The sequence below is a fragment of the Gopherus evgoodei genome, chromosome 23 (genome assembly GCF_007399415.2).
Source record: "Gopherus evgoodei ecotype Sinaloan lineage chromosome 23, rGopEvg1_v1.p, whole genome shotgun sequence".
In the NCBI taxonomy this organism is placed as follows: Eukaryota; Metazoa; Chordata; order Testudines; family Testudinidae; genus Gopherus; species Gopherus evgoodei.
Window position 1 is genome coordinate 1,021,262 of NC_044344.1, and position 17,138 is coordinate 1,038,399.

Below are 17,138 nucleotides of genomic sequence, written 5' to 3' on the forward strand. Positions count from 1 at the left end.
TGGGAGGAGCCAGGTGCCAGCAGGGAGCCCTGCTCTCAGATCAGAACAGGGTGGGACATGGGGTGCCACAGGCTGGGCCCAGCCTGGAGAGCCTCCATCCCCTGCGGCAGACTGTGCCCTGACTGCTGGGTGGCAGAGCTGTTGAGGGCCCTCTGGAAATGCCCACTGGTCCTTCCCCCTTCACCTGCCTGAGGGCTCATTCTGAGGCCATGTTGGGCCCCAGCTGTCAGATAAGCTGAGGCTCTCCCAGAGGGACACAGCACAGGGCGTTCCTGGGAGCTGCAGAAACCTGGCCAGCCCCTGGTGTCACATCCCAGAGCACTTCTGTTCACTGCAAGGAGCAAGAGGAGGAAGGAAGGAGCCAGCGGAGAGGGCCTGGGGGCTTTGTTCCCGGACTGTCTGGGAGGAAAGGGAACTGCAGAGGCAGCCTCATCTCCCTCCGGCACACATGCTGCTGCCTTGCTGGGCAGGAGGGAGGCCTGGTGCCCACTCGGAGCCCTCGGGAGCCACTCTTGGTCAAGGGTTGCCCAAGTCTAGGCACTAGGGGAGAGTACTGGGAGCCTGGTGAGGCTGGGAGCATTAGGGAACAAAGCCAGGGAGTCATGGCCCACCCTACAAGCCAACCCCAGCAAGAACGAGCTACCTCCTGGCCCCACAAAGGGAGCGACATGGGGTCCAACCCAAGGGGGAGCTGACTGTGGCACCCCACCTCACCGGGTGGATGCAGGCAGATAAGGGGCAATGCTGGGGCAGGATCCCCTTGGGTGCTTCCCAGGCTCTGTGACGCTCCTGCCTGGCGCCACCACCCACACGTTCGAGGGCCCATGGCAAACTGGGGCCAAGCTGCGCGCTGGAACGGGACTGACGCTCGGTCTGGATCCAAAAGCGAACGCTGCTGAGCAGGGGCTCCCTTACCCCTTGGCTCCGGGTGCCACCCAGCTGGCAGCAGCCCAGGTGGACAGGAGGGGCCCGCTAAACCACACGTCCCATGCTCAGCATGGAGGAGGCTCTGACATTTAAACCAGGAGCATTTTCAGGGCATAGGCCGCCCAGCAACCAGGCCAGGGAGAGCAGCAGGGCTGGCAAGAGAGAAGAGGCCCAGTCTGGGCTACCGGCCACAGCTCCCCAGATTGGAGAGCCAGCTACACTGGAGACACCCGACAGGCTGGGCCTCCCCAGACACACACGCAGGCTCGCAGTCGCCAGGCGTGCGCACACGCATACACACACACATGAACACGCGCACACATGTACACACGTGCACAGACATGCACACACATATGCACACACGTGCACGCACACACACAAACACACGTGCACACATGCACACACACTGATTGCCATAGGCTTGCCTGTCTTTGCAAACGAGATGCACAAACACAGGCCTGCACACAAGTAACCTGTGCAGGCCTCAGCCGGCCCCGATTTTCTCCTGCCCCTGCTCCCTGCACTGCTCCAAGGGAACCTGGCACCACCCTGACCCCGGAGTCTGCCTGGCTCCAGCCCTGATGGGAGGGGCCCCAGCTCCCAAGGACTTCCCTGGTGCTGCTTTGTTTGAGGGACCCAGGCCAAGGCAATCAGGGAGCCCCTTGCCCAACGAGGTCATTGGCAGCTCACCGGGCAAGTCGCTGGACCCAGTGTTATTATCCAAGAGAGGGGATCACGGGGCCTACATGTCACCCAGCAACGTGCCATGGGCCCAGAGGCCTGTAAGCCACCGACTGGCCCTGGAGGATCCTATGACAGGCTCCGAGTCCCTGCTCAGTGCCACAAAGTGAAGGGGAGACAGAATCAAGTTCCAGCCAACTCCTGGTGGGATTGTGGCCCCGGGCACCAAGGGGGGCACTGCCCAGCTTGTGGGGGAGAAGGGCTGGGGTTTGTCTCTAATTCCCATGTGTCTGCAGGAGCCAAGGCAAGAAACTGAATGGCGAAAGGAAGTGCTGGGGCTCGGAAAGGGAAGGTCTTTAATCTCCAGCTGGTTAACCAGGGAGCCTGTTTGCAAAGGGAATCAAAAAAAGCCAGTAAAAGAGGCACGCAGCCTCTGGTGTCACATGGCGAGGCAGCCTGCCCCAGGCGTCAGAGCCCCATAAACAGGGCAGGGGAAACCCGCTGTCCTGGCACGATGTCCTGTCCTGAAACACAAGGCTTTCCTGGCGAGGGGCCCCCTTCACACAGCCATCACACCAGCCTTGCCACAGCAACCTCTGCTTGCTGGTGAGGCCTAGAAGGCAAAGCAGCTGTGTGAGGGGAGGGGGTTCTCTGGAGGCCATGACCTCTCTCCGCATGGAACTAGAGCCGCTCTGTAAGTCAGTCCCCCCTGGCTTCCCCCGCCAGCTGCTCGGTGCAGCTCAAGGACCGACACAGGAGGGCGTCCTCTCCTTGGTGCTGGGGCTGCTAGGACTCAGCAGAGCCCTTTTCCTGGAGGGGGTTTGCACCTCTTAAGCTGTGGTGAGCTGGAGTGGGACCTCGGCAGGGGGTTACGTCAGCGTGAGACCCAGAGCAGAGTTGCCCATGGGGCTCTCTCCTTCTGCCCGCGTCAGAGGCCTGGGATTGGAAGCCTAGCGCTGTAACCTCATTTGAGCAGGTACAAACCCTGGGCGTTCAGCCAGAGATGGAGGATGCTCCAGGGGCTCAGAGGGGGCCGCTCTGGGCTGGTTCTCCAAGTGTCTCCAAAGTGTTGGGCCTGGCAGTCAGGCCTGCGAGATGGAGCCCCTGCCGCTCTTGGAAGTGGTGGGAGCAGAGCAGTGCTTCCAGTCCCAGCCGGAAGCGAGTGCTGCAGAGGTAGGGGTGGAGCACCCGGGCCTTCCAGCCTCTCCAGCGCTGGAGCTCAGCCAGCAGGCGAAGGCCCGGGGCTGGCTCCCGTGGGGCAAGGACAGGTTGGGTCAGAGGCTCGAGCCAGGTCTGCTTCTCTAACACATTGGCGATGCCTCTGGCACCCTGGAGCCCTGAGGCGCTCAGGACTGCATCTTGCCATCCTTGCTCCTCCGCACTACCAGGGTGACCAGGAAAGGGATGAGGCAGATGGGGGTAACGATGAGGGCCAGCAGCACGTCCTCCGGTGGGTCGAGGAACATAGGGTGCTCCTGGGTGCAGTTCAGGAAGTAGGTGCGGTGGCTCTGGACAATGCATTCCTCGGCGATGCTGTTGGGGTAGCTGTAGTTCTGTTCTTCTGCGAAGGTCTCCAGGCAGTGGCGGAGGTCGCTGTATGGCCTGGGGGGGGGAGAGGGGACAAGCTGGGGAGTTTCCTGTGGGACCGTGGCTTTATCCAGTGCCACAAACTGGCTGTGGACCAGCAAGAACCGCAGCTGAGGTGATGGGTCAGCTCGTCGTGCCAGGACGGTCCCTTTCCCCAGAGCTGGCTGCTTTGCCCTGCCAGAGCGGTGTAAAGGGGCCTCCCCCTGGAGGGAGTCCTGCCCCCAGCATACAACTGCCTTGTTCCCAACTCCCCGCTACCCTGCACCTCACACAGCCATGGGTACCAGGCATGCTCCGGCGGCTCTTTGCAGCCGCTTTGCACGAGTGGAAATGAGGAACCCAGGCGCAGGCAGCAGGGAACTGAGCCCATCATTTGTCATGTGTGAGACTCCCTGACTGGCCTGTTGGGTTGTGCTGCCAGGGGCTGGCTGGTAGGTGCATAATAATACTAGAGTTTGGCTCCTCTCACCCACTGAACTGCATAAAGGAGGCAGCCTCTATAGCCCCCTTGTACAGATGGGGAAACTGAGTCACGGGAAGGGCCTTGGCTTGCCCAAGATCATGCAGCAGAGCCGGGAATTAACCCAGGACCCAAGTCCCGGTGTGTTTCCTTACCCACTAGAACCACAGCCCAGCCCAGCCCTGCCCACAAGCCACAGGGCACGCACAAAGCCAGGCACACGCCTTCAAGCTGTGCCATGGGAGCGCGCGGGGGGCTGGAGAGGAGCTGGGGGGGGCAGCAGAGGGCAGGGAACACGCAAGTGCCACATGTTTCAGCCACGCCCTGCTCGCCACAGGCCATGCTGACGCCAGACCTATGCTGAGCAAAGCAGCAGGTTGGTTGGATTCCTCAGCAGGCTGGGCCGAGGGCCAGCAGGCCCCTGGGGAGCAGGCTAGAGTTGAAAGCTCTGGGCTCCGCTGGGACTGAGCTTGTTGAGAGGCAGACACAGACGAAGCTCTGCCCACCTTGGGAACTAGCTACAAGGACACTCACCCTGTGTTTCAGCTTTGCCTGCCAGGTGGAGTCCCCCTCCTGCTCCTCTTCCTCATCCCCATCCCAACCTCCCCTCCTCACCCCCTCCCATCCTGAACCTCTCCATCCCAACCCCTCCCCATCCCTATCCCGACTCCCCTTCCTCACCCCCACCCTGTGGAGCTAGCTGCTCCAAATGGCTCTGGAAATCAGTGTCCATGAACACACCCGAGTGCTCGGCGAACTCACAGGTCCAAGCGACCAGCGGGTCGCAGGTGCCAGGCAGGAGACAGGGCGGCCTGCCCCAGCCTGGGGTAAAAAACTCCAGCACCTTGGACCCTTGGGCTGCTCGGGTGGGGCTGCTGGGGATTTCGGGCTTTTTGAACCAGCCGGGCCTGTCCCCCAAACACCTCATGCCCTTTGGCACGTCCCGGCGGCTCATGGCTGGAGACTAACAGTTCCGCTGGGTTAGAGTCGGTGCATTGAAAATCGGGAACAAAACAAGCCTTTTCCTTTCATTCAAAGTTCCCTGCAGAAAACAATCCTCATGCTCTGCCCAGCCCCAGATGGGTGTCTGGGTCAGTGGGGCCCCGGTACAGCCAGTGGGACGCACACCCCTGCCACCCCACATCACATCACCCAGAGGCAGCTGCCCTCTGCTTGGTTCCCAGCCTCCTGGGGCTGAGAGCTCTGTGTGCTTTGCCCCCCGAGGCTCTGCTGGGCTGCTCAGGGCTCTCTGCAGCTCACAAGCTGGTGTATGGTGGAAAGGGCTCTGCCAGAAACCAACAAGCAAACGCCACAGTGCAGCTTCATGCCCCGGGCTGGCCAATCCCCTGCCCCCTGCGGTACCTGCTGATGACTCTCCATTCACACAGCTGCACCCTGGTCACGTTCATCATCCAGTGACTGAAATTGGCCCAGCACATGTAGGCTATCAGATTGTACTTTTCATCTGGAAAGAAGAAAACCAAAGCGCTTGGCAGCTGTCTCGGTCCTGGGAGCCCAGTGCTACCCACTGGGCAGAGTGCCCACCCATTGGGACAGGCAGCAACCGGGACAAAGCTGGCTAGGCTGGTCTCTGACGGATTCAAGCAGCTCCCCGCTGCCCAAGCCTGGAGTTCCCTTCCCAGCTACTCCTCCCCATTGCTCGCATACCAACTCCCAGCGGGGTGGCTCTAGGGGCCCTCTCTGGGATGCTGGCAGGCGGCCAGGTGCCAGCTCATGCCAAGGTCCCCATGTCTCAACTGATCACTGACAAATACACAGCAGGGCTCAGGCTGGATCCCCTGGGTGTTCGTGGCGTTCAAGCAGGCAGCAGAGCTATACGAATGGGTTTTGTGTTTATTGGAAGCTAGTGAGTGGCTCACAGCACTGATCTCACATACGTCTATAAGGGAATAGCCGAGTGGCCATATGGAGAGCCTCTCTGACTGTGTAAATCCCCAGCCAGGAGAGAAACTTTCACTAGTGCCAAGTGCTGATCTGTAGCACGGGTGTTACATTCTGTCCAGGAGGGCAGGTCCAGCAACACCAGACGCACTATTGTGGGATGTTAAAGAGGACAGACGACTTTGTGGCTCTGCTCTTGACTCCCCATGGAGATGAGTCGTGCAAGTGGATTCCTCCCATCAGCTGAGTTTGCAACTCAGAGCAGGGGGAAGAGGGGAATAAAAACCCTCAACAAGAAGGAACTGGATCTCCATGCTGCTTGGACCCAGGGGGTAAATTTTCTAGGCAGAAGCACGGGCTTCCCCAGCTGCTTAGCCTGGATTCGTCCTAAAGGACATGCAGAGCTTGCTTATTATAGACGCTTCTATTATCTTTTGAAGCATAAGCTTGTGCATGTGTGTTTACCTGCTTTAACCTTGTGAATAGCTTCTTGTTTCCTTTTCCTAGCTACAAGAAATACTTCATGTCGTTTATTATCGGCTTGGCTACAAGCGTTGTCTTTGGTGTGAGATATGAGGTGGTAAGTGACCTGAATATTGCTGTGATTCTTGGTGCAAGGGACCATCTCTCATACAGGCAGGTGCCCCTGGTGGCCAGACAAGGGGTACCCCAGGGGCCTGTCTGCAACTCCCCGTTAAGGCTGTTATGGTGCTGGAGGAGCTCACGCTGGGTAACAGGCTGGTGAGATCTAAGCATGAGATCTCAGTCAATCCAGCACTGGTGCCCTGCTTCCTACCAGGCTGCCCCAAGGCTGGTGCTTGTGCTCCTGAGTCACTGCAGGCAGCTCGAGGGTCTCCATCGACAGGGCTGAGGGTGGGCCCCAACGCAGGACAGTGCAGTATGGACCTTGCCCAGTGGCAAAGCCCCAGCATGAGGGACTGGCTGGGTGGCACCAGGCGGTGGGCTGGGGAGGGGACCTGCAAGGCTGGAGGGATTCAGCAGCACCTATGTGCCCAGCGACCCCGGCATTCTCAGGGCATGTTTCTGTGCCCATCCCCACTGTCTCCAGGTGCCACGTGCAAGGCACCAAGTTCCCCGGAAGGGCCCCGGTCCCGCCCTTGTAGTGTCTTCTCCCTGGGAGCTCTCAGGCCTGCAGGGCGCGGGGTGGGGCAGGCCACACAAGCCAGAGAGTCAACACGGGTGAGTGGTGCCCAGCCCCCACCAGTCTGACGGAGCCAAGAGATGCCTGGGCCGATGGCCCAGCTGCACTGCCCGTTTGCTGACAAAGGGAGACGGGTACCGGGCGGAGACTTGCTAGCCAGCGGCAGGGGAGGAATCCCAGGAGTGCCGGCTTGGTCACAGCACGGCGAGCTCCGTCCTCACTGCCCCGCCCGTGGCTGGGCGCTCCTGGCACTTACCCGCAGTCAGGTTGAGGAGCAGGTTCTCAGGTTCCTCAATCACCGTCTGGTTCTGGAGCTCAGCCAGAGACTCGTTGGCTCCTGGGGGGGTAGCGGTGCCTGCGGGATGGAGCTCGCTCCCGAGAGCCGCTGGAGGAGGGGGAACCTCAGTGAGATGCAGCCCACAGGTTTGCTTCTGCCCAGCCAGGTGTCCTGCCCCAAACGGGGGGCTCACGGGGGGCAGCGACATCCCTGGCCTGTTCCCTAGGTCCCTTTAACCAGGAATCAGGACGGGGCGCAAGGGGGGAGGTTCGATTCTAGAGGAGACACCAGAGAAGGGGCAGCGCGGGTGTGGTCCATGTGGCTGGAAGCTGGCCTGAGCCCGACACACCCCAGCTCCAACCTCTCCCACCCCTGGCGGCTCCATCGCTCAGCCCAACGCACCCTGCGGCCTGTCAGGGCTTCCTGGCTCGGCGTGTCTCACGAGTAGCCAGCCAGGGCGGCAAGACCACAGGGCTAGAAGGAACAGCGTGAGCTCTCCCCAGGCCCTGTCAGTGCGCTGGCCTGACACCCGCCACACGCCCACAGCCCAGCCAGGCAGCCACAGCAGGGGTGGGTGTGGGAGCAGACAGGGGAAGCGAAGGGGGTGCAGGCTAGAGCCACTGGCAGGGCGGAGAAGCTCCAGCCCCATACGGTGCCTCTCCTCTTTGCACATGGGTTAGCCCAGCTCCCCAGGCAGGGATCACCCCACCCCACTCCAGAGGGCTCAGGGACCCTTCCCTCTGCTCTCTGCCCTGGCTGCCAGCTCCCCACACACTGCCCCATCAGTGCCTCCCCTGGGACCCCTGGGGCCAGCAGGGAGCTGGTCTCAGTGGCCTGTGCAGTCCTTGGCTTCTCCATGGAGGCTGCCCATGGTACCAGCTGCCATGCCGTGGGGCGGAGAAGCCTCCTCCTTGGTCCGGGGGTGCGGAGTGGGGCAGGGGCTGGTGCAGCCTGGCTCACTGCCCCTGCAGTTCCAGCTTGGGCGATTTATAGACGGCCCCATTGACCACTTTGGTAGCGGCTTCCATGGGGCTGGCTGTGGCTGGGGGTCTCCGAGTCCCTGCGACGTTGGGGTGTGTGTGTCATCCACTAAGGGTGCTAAGGGCCTGGGGCCCCAAACAGGAGACTTCACTCTGTTGGCTGACCTGCTCGGCTCCCCCTTGGCCCCCTCCTCAATTTCCCAGCAGCTCCCCCTTCCCCCACCCCTTCCTGACTGGGACAGGGACTATGGGGCTGAGTCCATGTCCTTGGGCAGGGCAGTAAATAGGGGCTCTGTAAGCCTGTGGCACCCGGTGCTGATGACTCCCGGACCGTCTGAGGCCAGGCTGAGAGCTGGTGACCCTGGTGGAGAAGGTGGAGTCAGCCCAGCTCGTCCCCAGGGCAGAATGAGAGTCTGGCCAGGTGTTCACAGGCTGCAAGAGGAGGGGCTCTGGTCTGTGGCATGGCAGAGATGAAGGGGGCTGGTCCAGGGCTCAGCGGGGCTGGTCCAGGGCTCAGTGGGGCTAGGGGCTAAACTGGGGCTCAGCAGGGCTGGGGGCTGGTCTGGGGCTCAGTGGGGCTGGGGGGCTAGTCTGGGGCTCAGTGGGGCTGGTCTGGGGGGCTAGACTGGGGCTCAGTGGGGCTGGTCCGGGGTGCTGGACTGGGGCTCAGCAGAGCTAAGGGTCTGGGCTGGGGCTCAGTGGGGCTGGGGGCTGGTCTGTGGGACTGGGGGCTGGTCAGGGGCTCAGGGGGGCTAGGGGCTAGTCTTGGGCTCAAGGGGGCTGGTCTGGGGTTCAATGGGGCCGGGGGCTGATCTGGGGCTCAGCAGGGCTGGGGACTGGTCTGGGGGGCTGGGACTGGCCCCTTGCTGTCTCTCCATCTGTTCCTGCATTTGCAGGATCTCACAGCGACTGGCTCTTCTTGCTCCCATCAGCATGTCTGTGTAGGAGCAAATCCAACCCAGCGATGGCTCTGGGCTCCTGGGGCGAGGCAGCGGCCGGTGAGGGGCCCTCACGGGCTTGTCTCTAGCACCTCTCCGGCCAGGCCATGGGCAGCCGTTTCATGCAGCCCCTTTGGCTCCTCCGTCCTGGGGCCTTTCCAGCTTTGACTGGGAATTCTCTGCCAGTTTGAGCTTCGTTAAGGTCCGTGTATGTTTGTGCCACTAATTAGCAGGGAAGAACCAAAGGCCTTGAGCCAAGAGAACCGTCCGGTGGTGACGCACCACTCGCCAGGTGCCAGTGGCAGTGCTGACAGGACCCAGGGGCGTGGAATAGTGAGGGGCATCCCAGCCAGTCCCAGGAAGCTGCATCTCCTTGCAGACACGCGCCTGCCCCTCCATGAGAAGGGTCCCAGGCACAGTCACATGCAGTGTAATAGCGCTGCACAAAACCCAGCTACCAATCCCCCGGCCCCTCCTGGACCCCAAGCTCCATCACACCCACAGGGACACTGAGGCACAGAAAGGGCAGGGACCTGCCCAAGGATGCAGAGGCAGCCAGGTCCAAAGCTGGGAATGGAGCCCAGGAGTCTGGGCTCCCAGCATAGGAGGGAGGGGTCCCTAAGGCCTTATCCTCCGCACAGGCATTACCCCTACCACTCAGATCCCTGAGGTAAGGGCTGCAGACCCCTCCCTTCAAGCCCCCCTTTCACAGAGTCCAGGGCGGAGGGGTCACTCTGAGCCCAATAGCCAGTTCCTGCCCTGGGACCTCTTGTGCATTAGGGAGCTAGACCTTGGGGGCTGGGTTAGCACTAGCTATGCCCCCCCAACACACACAGAGCACCCTGGGGCTCCAGAGGGGTCTGACTTGCAGAAGCTGGAGCCAAGTCTTGCTTTGTCAAGTGGCCCAAAGCTGCAAACTTCCCACCCCAAACTCCTGGAGCTGGAGCAAACCCAGCCGGCCTGCAGCACTTACCCCAGAGCAGCAGCAGCAGGAGCCCAGGGCAGAGCCTGCCAGAGCCGGTCTGTCTGCAAAGTGCCATCCTGAAAAGCCTGCCTGCTAATGGTCAGGACAACTATTTCAATGGAAATAACAGGAAGCAACTCCTTTCCTCTGACAGGGCTGGTAGTGACTACAGAAGACGTGTGAAAAATGAGATTACTCAGTGCTGCCTTAAACCAGACCTCCCCGTGGGACACCCGTCAGAACAGTCCGCCTGCCGGGCCCGGCTCCACCAGCTGGGCATGGCTCCTCGGGGGCACCGAGCCTTCGCCAGCCCTGGGCGGCTCCCCGCGTCACCCCTCGCAGCTGGGGCCGGTGGGAGAGGCTCTGCTCCCTCCACCGCACAGCAGCGTTTCCGAGGCCCGCTGTTTGTTTACTTGTATATTTCCCTTTAATCCCGTCTGGGCTGGGTTGTGAAATCCATTGGCTCCAAGGAGTGAACACAGAACGTGCACTAGCCCAGGATGGGCATTGCCATTAGTGAGCTGTGGGACTCACGGGGCCGCGGCAGGGCCTGGCTAATGTGCCCAAACACCACCTGCCCATGCCCCATCAGCCTGGGGAAGAGCCAGTCCCCCCCGCCCCACAGAAAGGGGTGAGATGGGGCAGCACTGGGGCACCTCCCCGGGGTGCCAGGAGACCTCACAGCACCACTGGGTCCTCCAAGGGAAGTTACCAAAGTGGGGGTGGGGTGCTAACAGCTGCTTAGTGAAGACAAACGTGCTCTGCCAGTGCCCCTCACTCCCGACCCGCAGCCCCCCTGCTATCCCAGCCCTGGGCGCCCCCAAGCAGAAGTGAACAATTCAGAATGACACCACGCGGTGCGGTAGGACTGTGATGTACACTCCTGCAGGGATCAGGCTGAGACCAACCAAACTCATGTCACTTGTGGCCTAAGACAGCGTTTGATTCCAATGTTTCCCCTTTAAAAGTCAGTCTCTTGAACTCCCACACTGTGTGTAAATTACAGGGCAAAAGGCTTGCGGTTAGGAAGATCCTATCTCTCTGTGTGTTGGGCTTTCATTGGAAATGTCCTTGAGTCACTGGCCAATTAGTGCTGGGCTGCACCATCGGAGCGTGTTCCAGGAAGCTCCCAGCCGTTCACTGGAAAGCAGCCGCATCTGGAACGGATAACGCCCCAGCACATGAAGCTGCCTGGGGTGGATTCGGGGTTAGAGCCCCTGGATCCTGTTCTTTGTTGTCTGGAGCCGAGGCTTGAGTTCGGCGGATAGTTTCCCTGCCAAGGAAACACCCACTGATGTCAGCTGTAGTGCTGGAGTTTAGACAGGGCCATGCTGTCATTTGTTCATGTGATTCTCCTCCGCCTGGCCCAGCAGCGGCTCCAGAGCTCACCCTCTCTCCCCCACATTCTGCCAGCCAAAGCCCGTTCTCCTGGCTCCTGCCCGGGGGATTTGTGTCCGGGCAGGGGAAGCGGACGGATGGCTGCAGCAGGGCGTGGGGCAGAGCCTGCAATCGCTGCCCCACTGAACTTGGGACCTGCTCCAGGTGTGTCCGCACTGGCTGAGTGCTCCGGACAGGCTAAGGCTGCAGGGGTCTGGGTTCAGCTCCTCTAATCACTGCTGGGCCCGGAAAGCGACCAACATTTCCACTGTCCTCAGCCCCCTCTCCCCTCCGCAGGGCCCTGAGTACTCCCCCGCCCCAGCCCAGCCGTCCCCTGGGCCGGGCAGCATTGCTCCACCCTGTCACAGCGAGGGGAGGGGCTCAGGGAGTCCAGGGCAGAGCTGGGAACAGAATTCCAAGCCCCCCCCACTCTAACCACTCGACCCTATTCCCCTCCCTGAGCCAGGGATAGAACCCAGGAGTCCTGGCTCCCAGTCCTGCCCCCACTCAAACCCACTAGTTCCCCGTTGTCACACAGTGTGGGGGAGTCAGGGCTCTGCACCCCCGGCTTCCTGAGATTCACTGTGACTCTCAGCCAGCCAGTAACACAGAAGGTTTATTTAGATGACAGGAACACAGACAGGTTTTGCAGGCACAGACAACAGGACGCCCTTTAGTTAGGTCCATCTGGGGCCCCAGGGAGGTCCCAGCCCCGTTGGGAAGCCCAAGCCCCGTCGGGGCTCCCCTCCATTTCCCAGCCAGCTCCAAACTGAAACTTCCCCCAGACTCTCACTCAGCCTCCCCCTGGCTCCTCCCCCAGCCTTTGTGTCCTTTGTCTGTCACGGAGTTGTCATAAACAGATAGCTAAGGGTTAATGTCTCTTTCACCTGAAACACCTGACCAGAGAACCAATCAGGAAACTGGATTTTTTCAACTTGGGGTGGAGGGAATTGTGTCTCTGAGTCTTTTGTCTGCTTGCCTGCTGTCTCTGAGCTTTGGAGAAGTAGTTCTATTTTCTAGTCTTCTGTTTCTAAGTGTAAGGACAAAGAGATCAGATAGTAAGTTCTATGGTTTCTTTTCTTTGGTATTTGCATGAATGTAAGTGCTGAAGTGCTTTGATTTGTATTCTTTTTGAATAAGGCTGTTTATTCAATATTCTTTTAAGCAATTGACCCTGTGTTGTATCATCTTAATACAGAGAGAACATTTGTATTTTTTCTTTCTTTTTATATAAAGCTTTCTTTTAAGACCTGTTGGAGTTTTTCTTTACTTCAGGGAAATTAAGTCTGTACTCACCAGGGAATTGGTGGGAGGAAGAAATCAGGGGAGAGCTGTGTGTTGGATTGCTAGCCTGATTTGGCATTTTCCTCTGGGTGAAGAGGAAAGTGCTTTTGTTCCAGGATTGGGAACGGAGAGGGGGACTCACTCTGCGTAGTTTCACAGAGCTTGTGTCTGTGTATCTCTCCAGGAGCACCTGGAGGGGGGAAGGGAATCAGGATTATCTCCCTTTGTTGTGAGACTCAAGGGATTTGGGTCTTGTGGTCCCCAGGGAAGGTTTTTCAGGGGGACCAGAGTGCCCCAAAACACTCTAATTTTTTGGGTGGTGGCAGCAGTACCAGGTCCAAGCTGGTAACTAAGCTTGGAGGTTTTCATGCTAACCCCCAAATTTTGGACGCTAAGGTCCAGAATCTGGGAATAAGGTTATGTCATGGTAGAATTAAGGCCACACCTCAGTGGACCTTTAGCAGAGGTGGCAGCTGAAATGCCTAAGCAGCAAATGAATGACTATAAACTTTTTCAAACCAAGGCCAGATACAGGATGGGGATAACCCCAGATCATGCCCGTCGGCGCTTCAGAACCCAAAGTGGAAACCAGAGGTGTCATTTCCCAAACACGCCTACTACATTGCAAAAAACTATGAGGCCTGGTTAACAGGAAACAACATTCAAACCTTGGAAGAAGTGAACCTCCTCATACAAATGGAGCAGTTCTTGGATGGTGTTCCTGAAGACATCACACGGTACATACAAGATAGAAATCCCAAAACTATCGCTGAGGCGGGGGAGATTGGAGCCAAATGGATGGAACTGGCAGAAAGCAAAAAAGCTACTGTCAAGGGGAACGATTACCCCAGGGGGCACACAGACCATAAACCCTACAACCGAGGACAGCCAAAGACCCTCCATACCACCCAAGTAAAGCCACAGATACCCTACTCTTCAACCTCACCAGTCTCCAGTAACTCACCTCGGCCCAGTGACCCATCAGATGGAAGATGCTTTAAGTGTAATGAACCGGGACATATCAAGGCCAACTGTCCCAAGAACACCATGCGAGTGCAATTCATTACACCACCATCACACCAAAGATCCCCAGGCCCGGATGCCTCTCAAATACCCTTGGAGCGAAGGGAAAATTTGAGAGTGGGCGGAAAGAAGGTTACTGCGTGGAGAGACACGGGGGCACAAGTGTCAGCTATCCACCAATCCTTCGTTGACCCCAAATTCATCAACCCAAAGGCCAAAGTTACAATTTACCCCTTCATGTCACAAGCTGTAGACTTGCCTACAGCTCAACTGCCTGTCCAGTACAAAGGCTGGTCAGGAATGTGGACTTTTGCAGTCTATGACAATTATCCTATCCCCATGCTACTGGGGGAAGACTTGGCCAACCAGGTGAGGCGGGCCAAGAAAGTGGGAATGGTTACCCGTAGCCAAACCAGGCAAGCTTCCAGACCCATTCCTGTTCCTGAGCCGTCCACAGAAGCCCCGTCTGTGTTACCAGAGACCCAGACAGAGGCAGTGGACCCGGATTCCATGCCTACCACTGAAACAGCCACAGCATCTCCAGTCCCAGGCCCGGAACTGGAACAGCAACCAGCACCAGCAAGTGCAACCACATCTTCAAACTCAACGCCAGAGGGCGCCAGCAAGCCAGAACTGGCAGAAGCAAAAGACAGCCATACCCAAAAGGCTCAGCCAGAGCCTGAAATACCCTCAGGTGCACCAGCGGAGAGCGGTTCACCAGCAACGAAAACAACCCCATCACCTACATCGCTTCCAGAGGGACCAAGCCCAAGTCCACAGTCTGAGGAAGAACTGGTGACCCCAGCCTCAAGGGAACAGTTCCAGGCTGAGCAGGAAGCAGATGACAGCCTTCAGAAAGCTTGGGCGGCGGCACGGAGCACCCCACCGCCTCTCAGCTCTTCTAATCGATCCCGTTTTGTTATAGACCAAGGACTTTTATACAAGGAAATTCTTTCTGGTGGACACCGGGAAGAATGGCAGCCGCAAAAACAGTTGGTGGTTCCAACTAAGTACCGGGGGAAGCTCTTAAGCTTAGCCCATGATCATCCCAGTGGCCATGCTGGGGTGAACAGAACCAAGGACCGGTTGGGGAAGTCCTTCCACTGGGAGGGGATGGGCAAGGACGTTGCCAAGTATGTCCGGTCTTGTGAGGTATGCCAAAAAGTGGGAAAGCCTCAAGACCAGGTCAAGGCCCCTCTCCAGCCACTCCCCATAATTGAGGTCCCATTTCAGCGAGTAGCTGTGGATATTCTGGGCCCTTTCCCAAAAAAGACGCCCAGAGGAAAGCAGTACGTACTGACTTTAGTGGACTTTGCTACCCGATGGCCAGAAGCAGTAGCTCTAGGCAACACCAGGGCTAACACTGTGTGCCTGGCCCTAACAGACATCTTTGCCAGGGTAGGTTGGCCCTCTGACATCCTTACAGATTCAGGGTCTAATTTCCTGGCAGGGACCATGGAAAAACTGTGGGAAACTCATGGGGTGAATCACTTGGTTGCCACCCCGTACCACCATCAAACCAATGGCCTGGTGGAAAGGTTCAATGGAACTTTGGGGGCCATGATAAGAAAATTCATCAACGAATTCTCCAATAATTGGGACCTAGTGTTGCAGCAGTTGCTGTTTGCCTACAGGGCTGTACCACATCCCAGTTTAGGGTTTTCACCATTTGAACTTGTGTATGGTCACGAGGTTAAGGGGCCATTACAGTTGGTGAAGCAGCAATGGGAGGGGTTTACGCCTTCTCCAGGAACTAACATTCTGGACTTTGTAAGCAACCTACAAAGCACCCTCCGACACTCTTTAGCCCTTGCTAGAGAGAACCTAAAGGATGCTCAAGAAGAGCAAAAGGCCTGGTATGACAGACATGCCAGAGAACGTTCCTTCAAGGTAGGAGACCAGGTTATGGTCTTGAAGGCGCAACAGGCCCATAAGATGGAAGCATCATGGGAAGGGCCATTCACGGTCCAAGAGCGCCTGGGAGCTGTAAACTACCTCATAGCATTTCCCAATTCCTCACTAAAGCCTAAAGTGTACCATGTTAATTCTCTCAAGCCTTTCTATTCCAGAGACTTACAGGTTTGTCAGTTTACAGTCCAGGGAGATGATGCTGAGTGGCCTGACGGTGTCTACTACGACGGAAAAAAAGACGGTGGCGTGGAAGAGGTGAACCTCTCAACCACCCTGGAACGTCTGCAGCGGCAACAAATCAAGGAGCTGTGCACTAGCTTCGCCCCATTGTTCTCAGCCACCCCAGGACGGACTGAACGAGCATACCACTCCATTGATACAGGTAATGCTCACCCAATCAGAACCCCACCCTACCGGGTGTCTCCTCATGCCCAAGCTGCTATAGAACGGGAGATCCAGAACATGCTACAGATGGGTATAATCCGCTCATCTACCAGTGCATGGGCATCTCCAGTGGTTCTGGTACCCAAACCAGATGGGGAAATACGCTTCTGCGTGGACTACCGTAAGCTAAATGCTGTAACTCGTCCGGACAACTATCCAATGCCACGTACCGATGAGCTATTGGAGAAGTTGGGACGTGCCCAGTTCATCTCTACAATAGACTTAACCAAGGGGTACTGGCAAGTACCGCTAGATGAACCTGCCAAGGAGAGGTCAGCATTCGTCACCCATACGGGGGTGTATGAATTCAATGTCCTTCCTTTCGGCCTTCGAATGCACCCGCCACCTTCCAGAGGCTGGTAGACGGTCTACTAGCTGGACTGGGAGAATTTGCAGTTGCCTACCTCGATGATGTGGCCATTTTTTCAGACTCCTGGCCCGAACACCTACTCCACCTGGAAAAGGTCTTTGAGCGCATCAGGCAGGCAGGACTAACTGTTAAGGCCAAAAAGTGTCAAATAGGCCAAAACAGAGTGACTTACTGGGGCACCAGGTGGGTCGAGGAACCATAAACCCCCTACAGGCCAAAGTGGATGCTATCCAAAAGTGGCCTGTCCCAAGGTCAAAGAAACAGGTCCAATCCTTCTTAGGCTTGGCCGGATACTACAGGCGATTTGTACCACACTACAGCCAAATCGCTGCCCCATTGACCGACCTAACCAAAAAGACCCAGCCAAATGCCGTTAAGTGGACTGATGAGTGTCAAAAAGCCTTTACCCAGCTTAAGGCAACGCTCATGTCGGACCCTGTGCTCAGGGCCCCGGACTTTGACAAGCCATTCCTAGTAACCACGGATGCATCTGAGCGTGGTATAGGAGCAGTGCTCATGCAGGAAGCAACAGATCACAACTTCCATCCTGTCGTGTTTCTCAGCAAGAAACTGTCTGAGAGGGAAAGTCACTGGTCAGTCAGTGAAAAGGAATGCTATGCCATTGTGTACGCCCTGGAAAAGCTACGCCCATATGTTGGGGACGGCGGTTCCAACTACAAACTGACCATGCTGCACTAAAGTGGCTTCATACTGCCAAGGGAACAACAAGAAACTTCTTCGTGGAGTTTAGCTCTCCAAGATTTTGATTTTGAAATTCAACACATCACAGGAGCTTCTAACAAAGTTGCTGATGCAATCCAGTAGTTAAAAAGTGTTCTTAAAATGTAAAA

General features: G+C 57.7%; 1 protein-coding gene across 1 annotated transcript; it reads right to left on the reverse strand.

Annotated features, from left to right (window-relative positions):
- Positions 1-1,946: 1,946 nt before the first annotated feature.
- On the reverse strand, positions 1,947-10,143 carry RAMP2 (receptor activity modifying protein 2). The gene is made up of 4 exons (XM_030541624.1): positions 9,888-10,143; positions 6,976-7,104; positions 5,018-5,120; positions 1,947-3,210 (listed from the first exon to the last, which is right to left on the reverse strand). The coding sequence occupies exons 1-4, from the start codon at positions 9,952-9,954 to the stop codon at positions 2,955-2,957; spliced, it is 555 nt and encodes a 184-aa protein (XP_030397484.1). The 5' UTR covers positions 9,955-10,143; the 3' UTR covers positions 1,947-2,954.
- Positions 10,144-17,138: the final 6,995 nt, after the last annotated feature.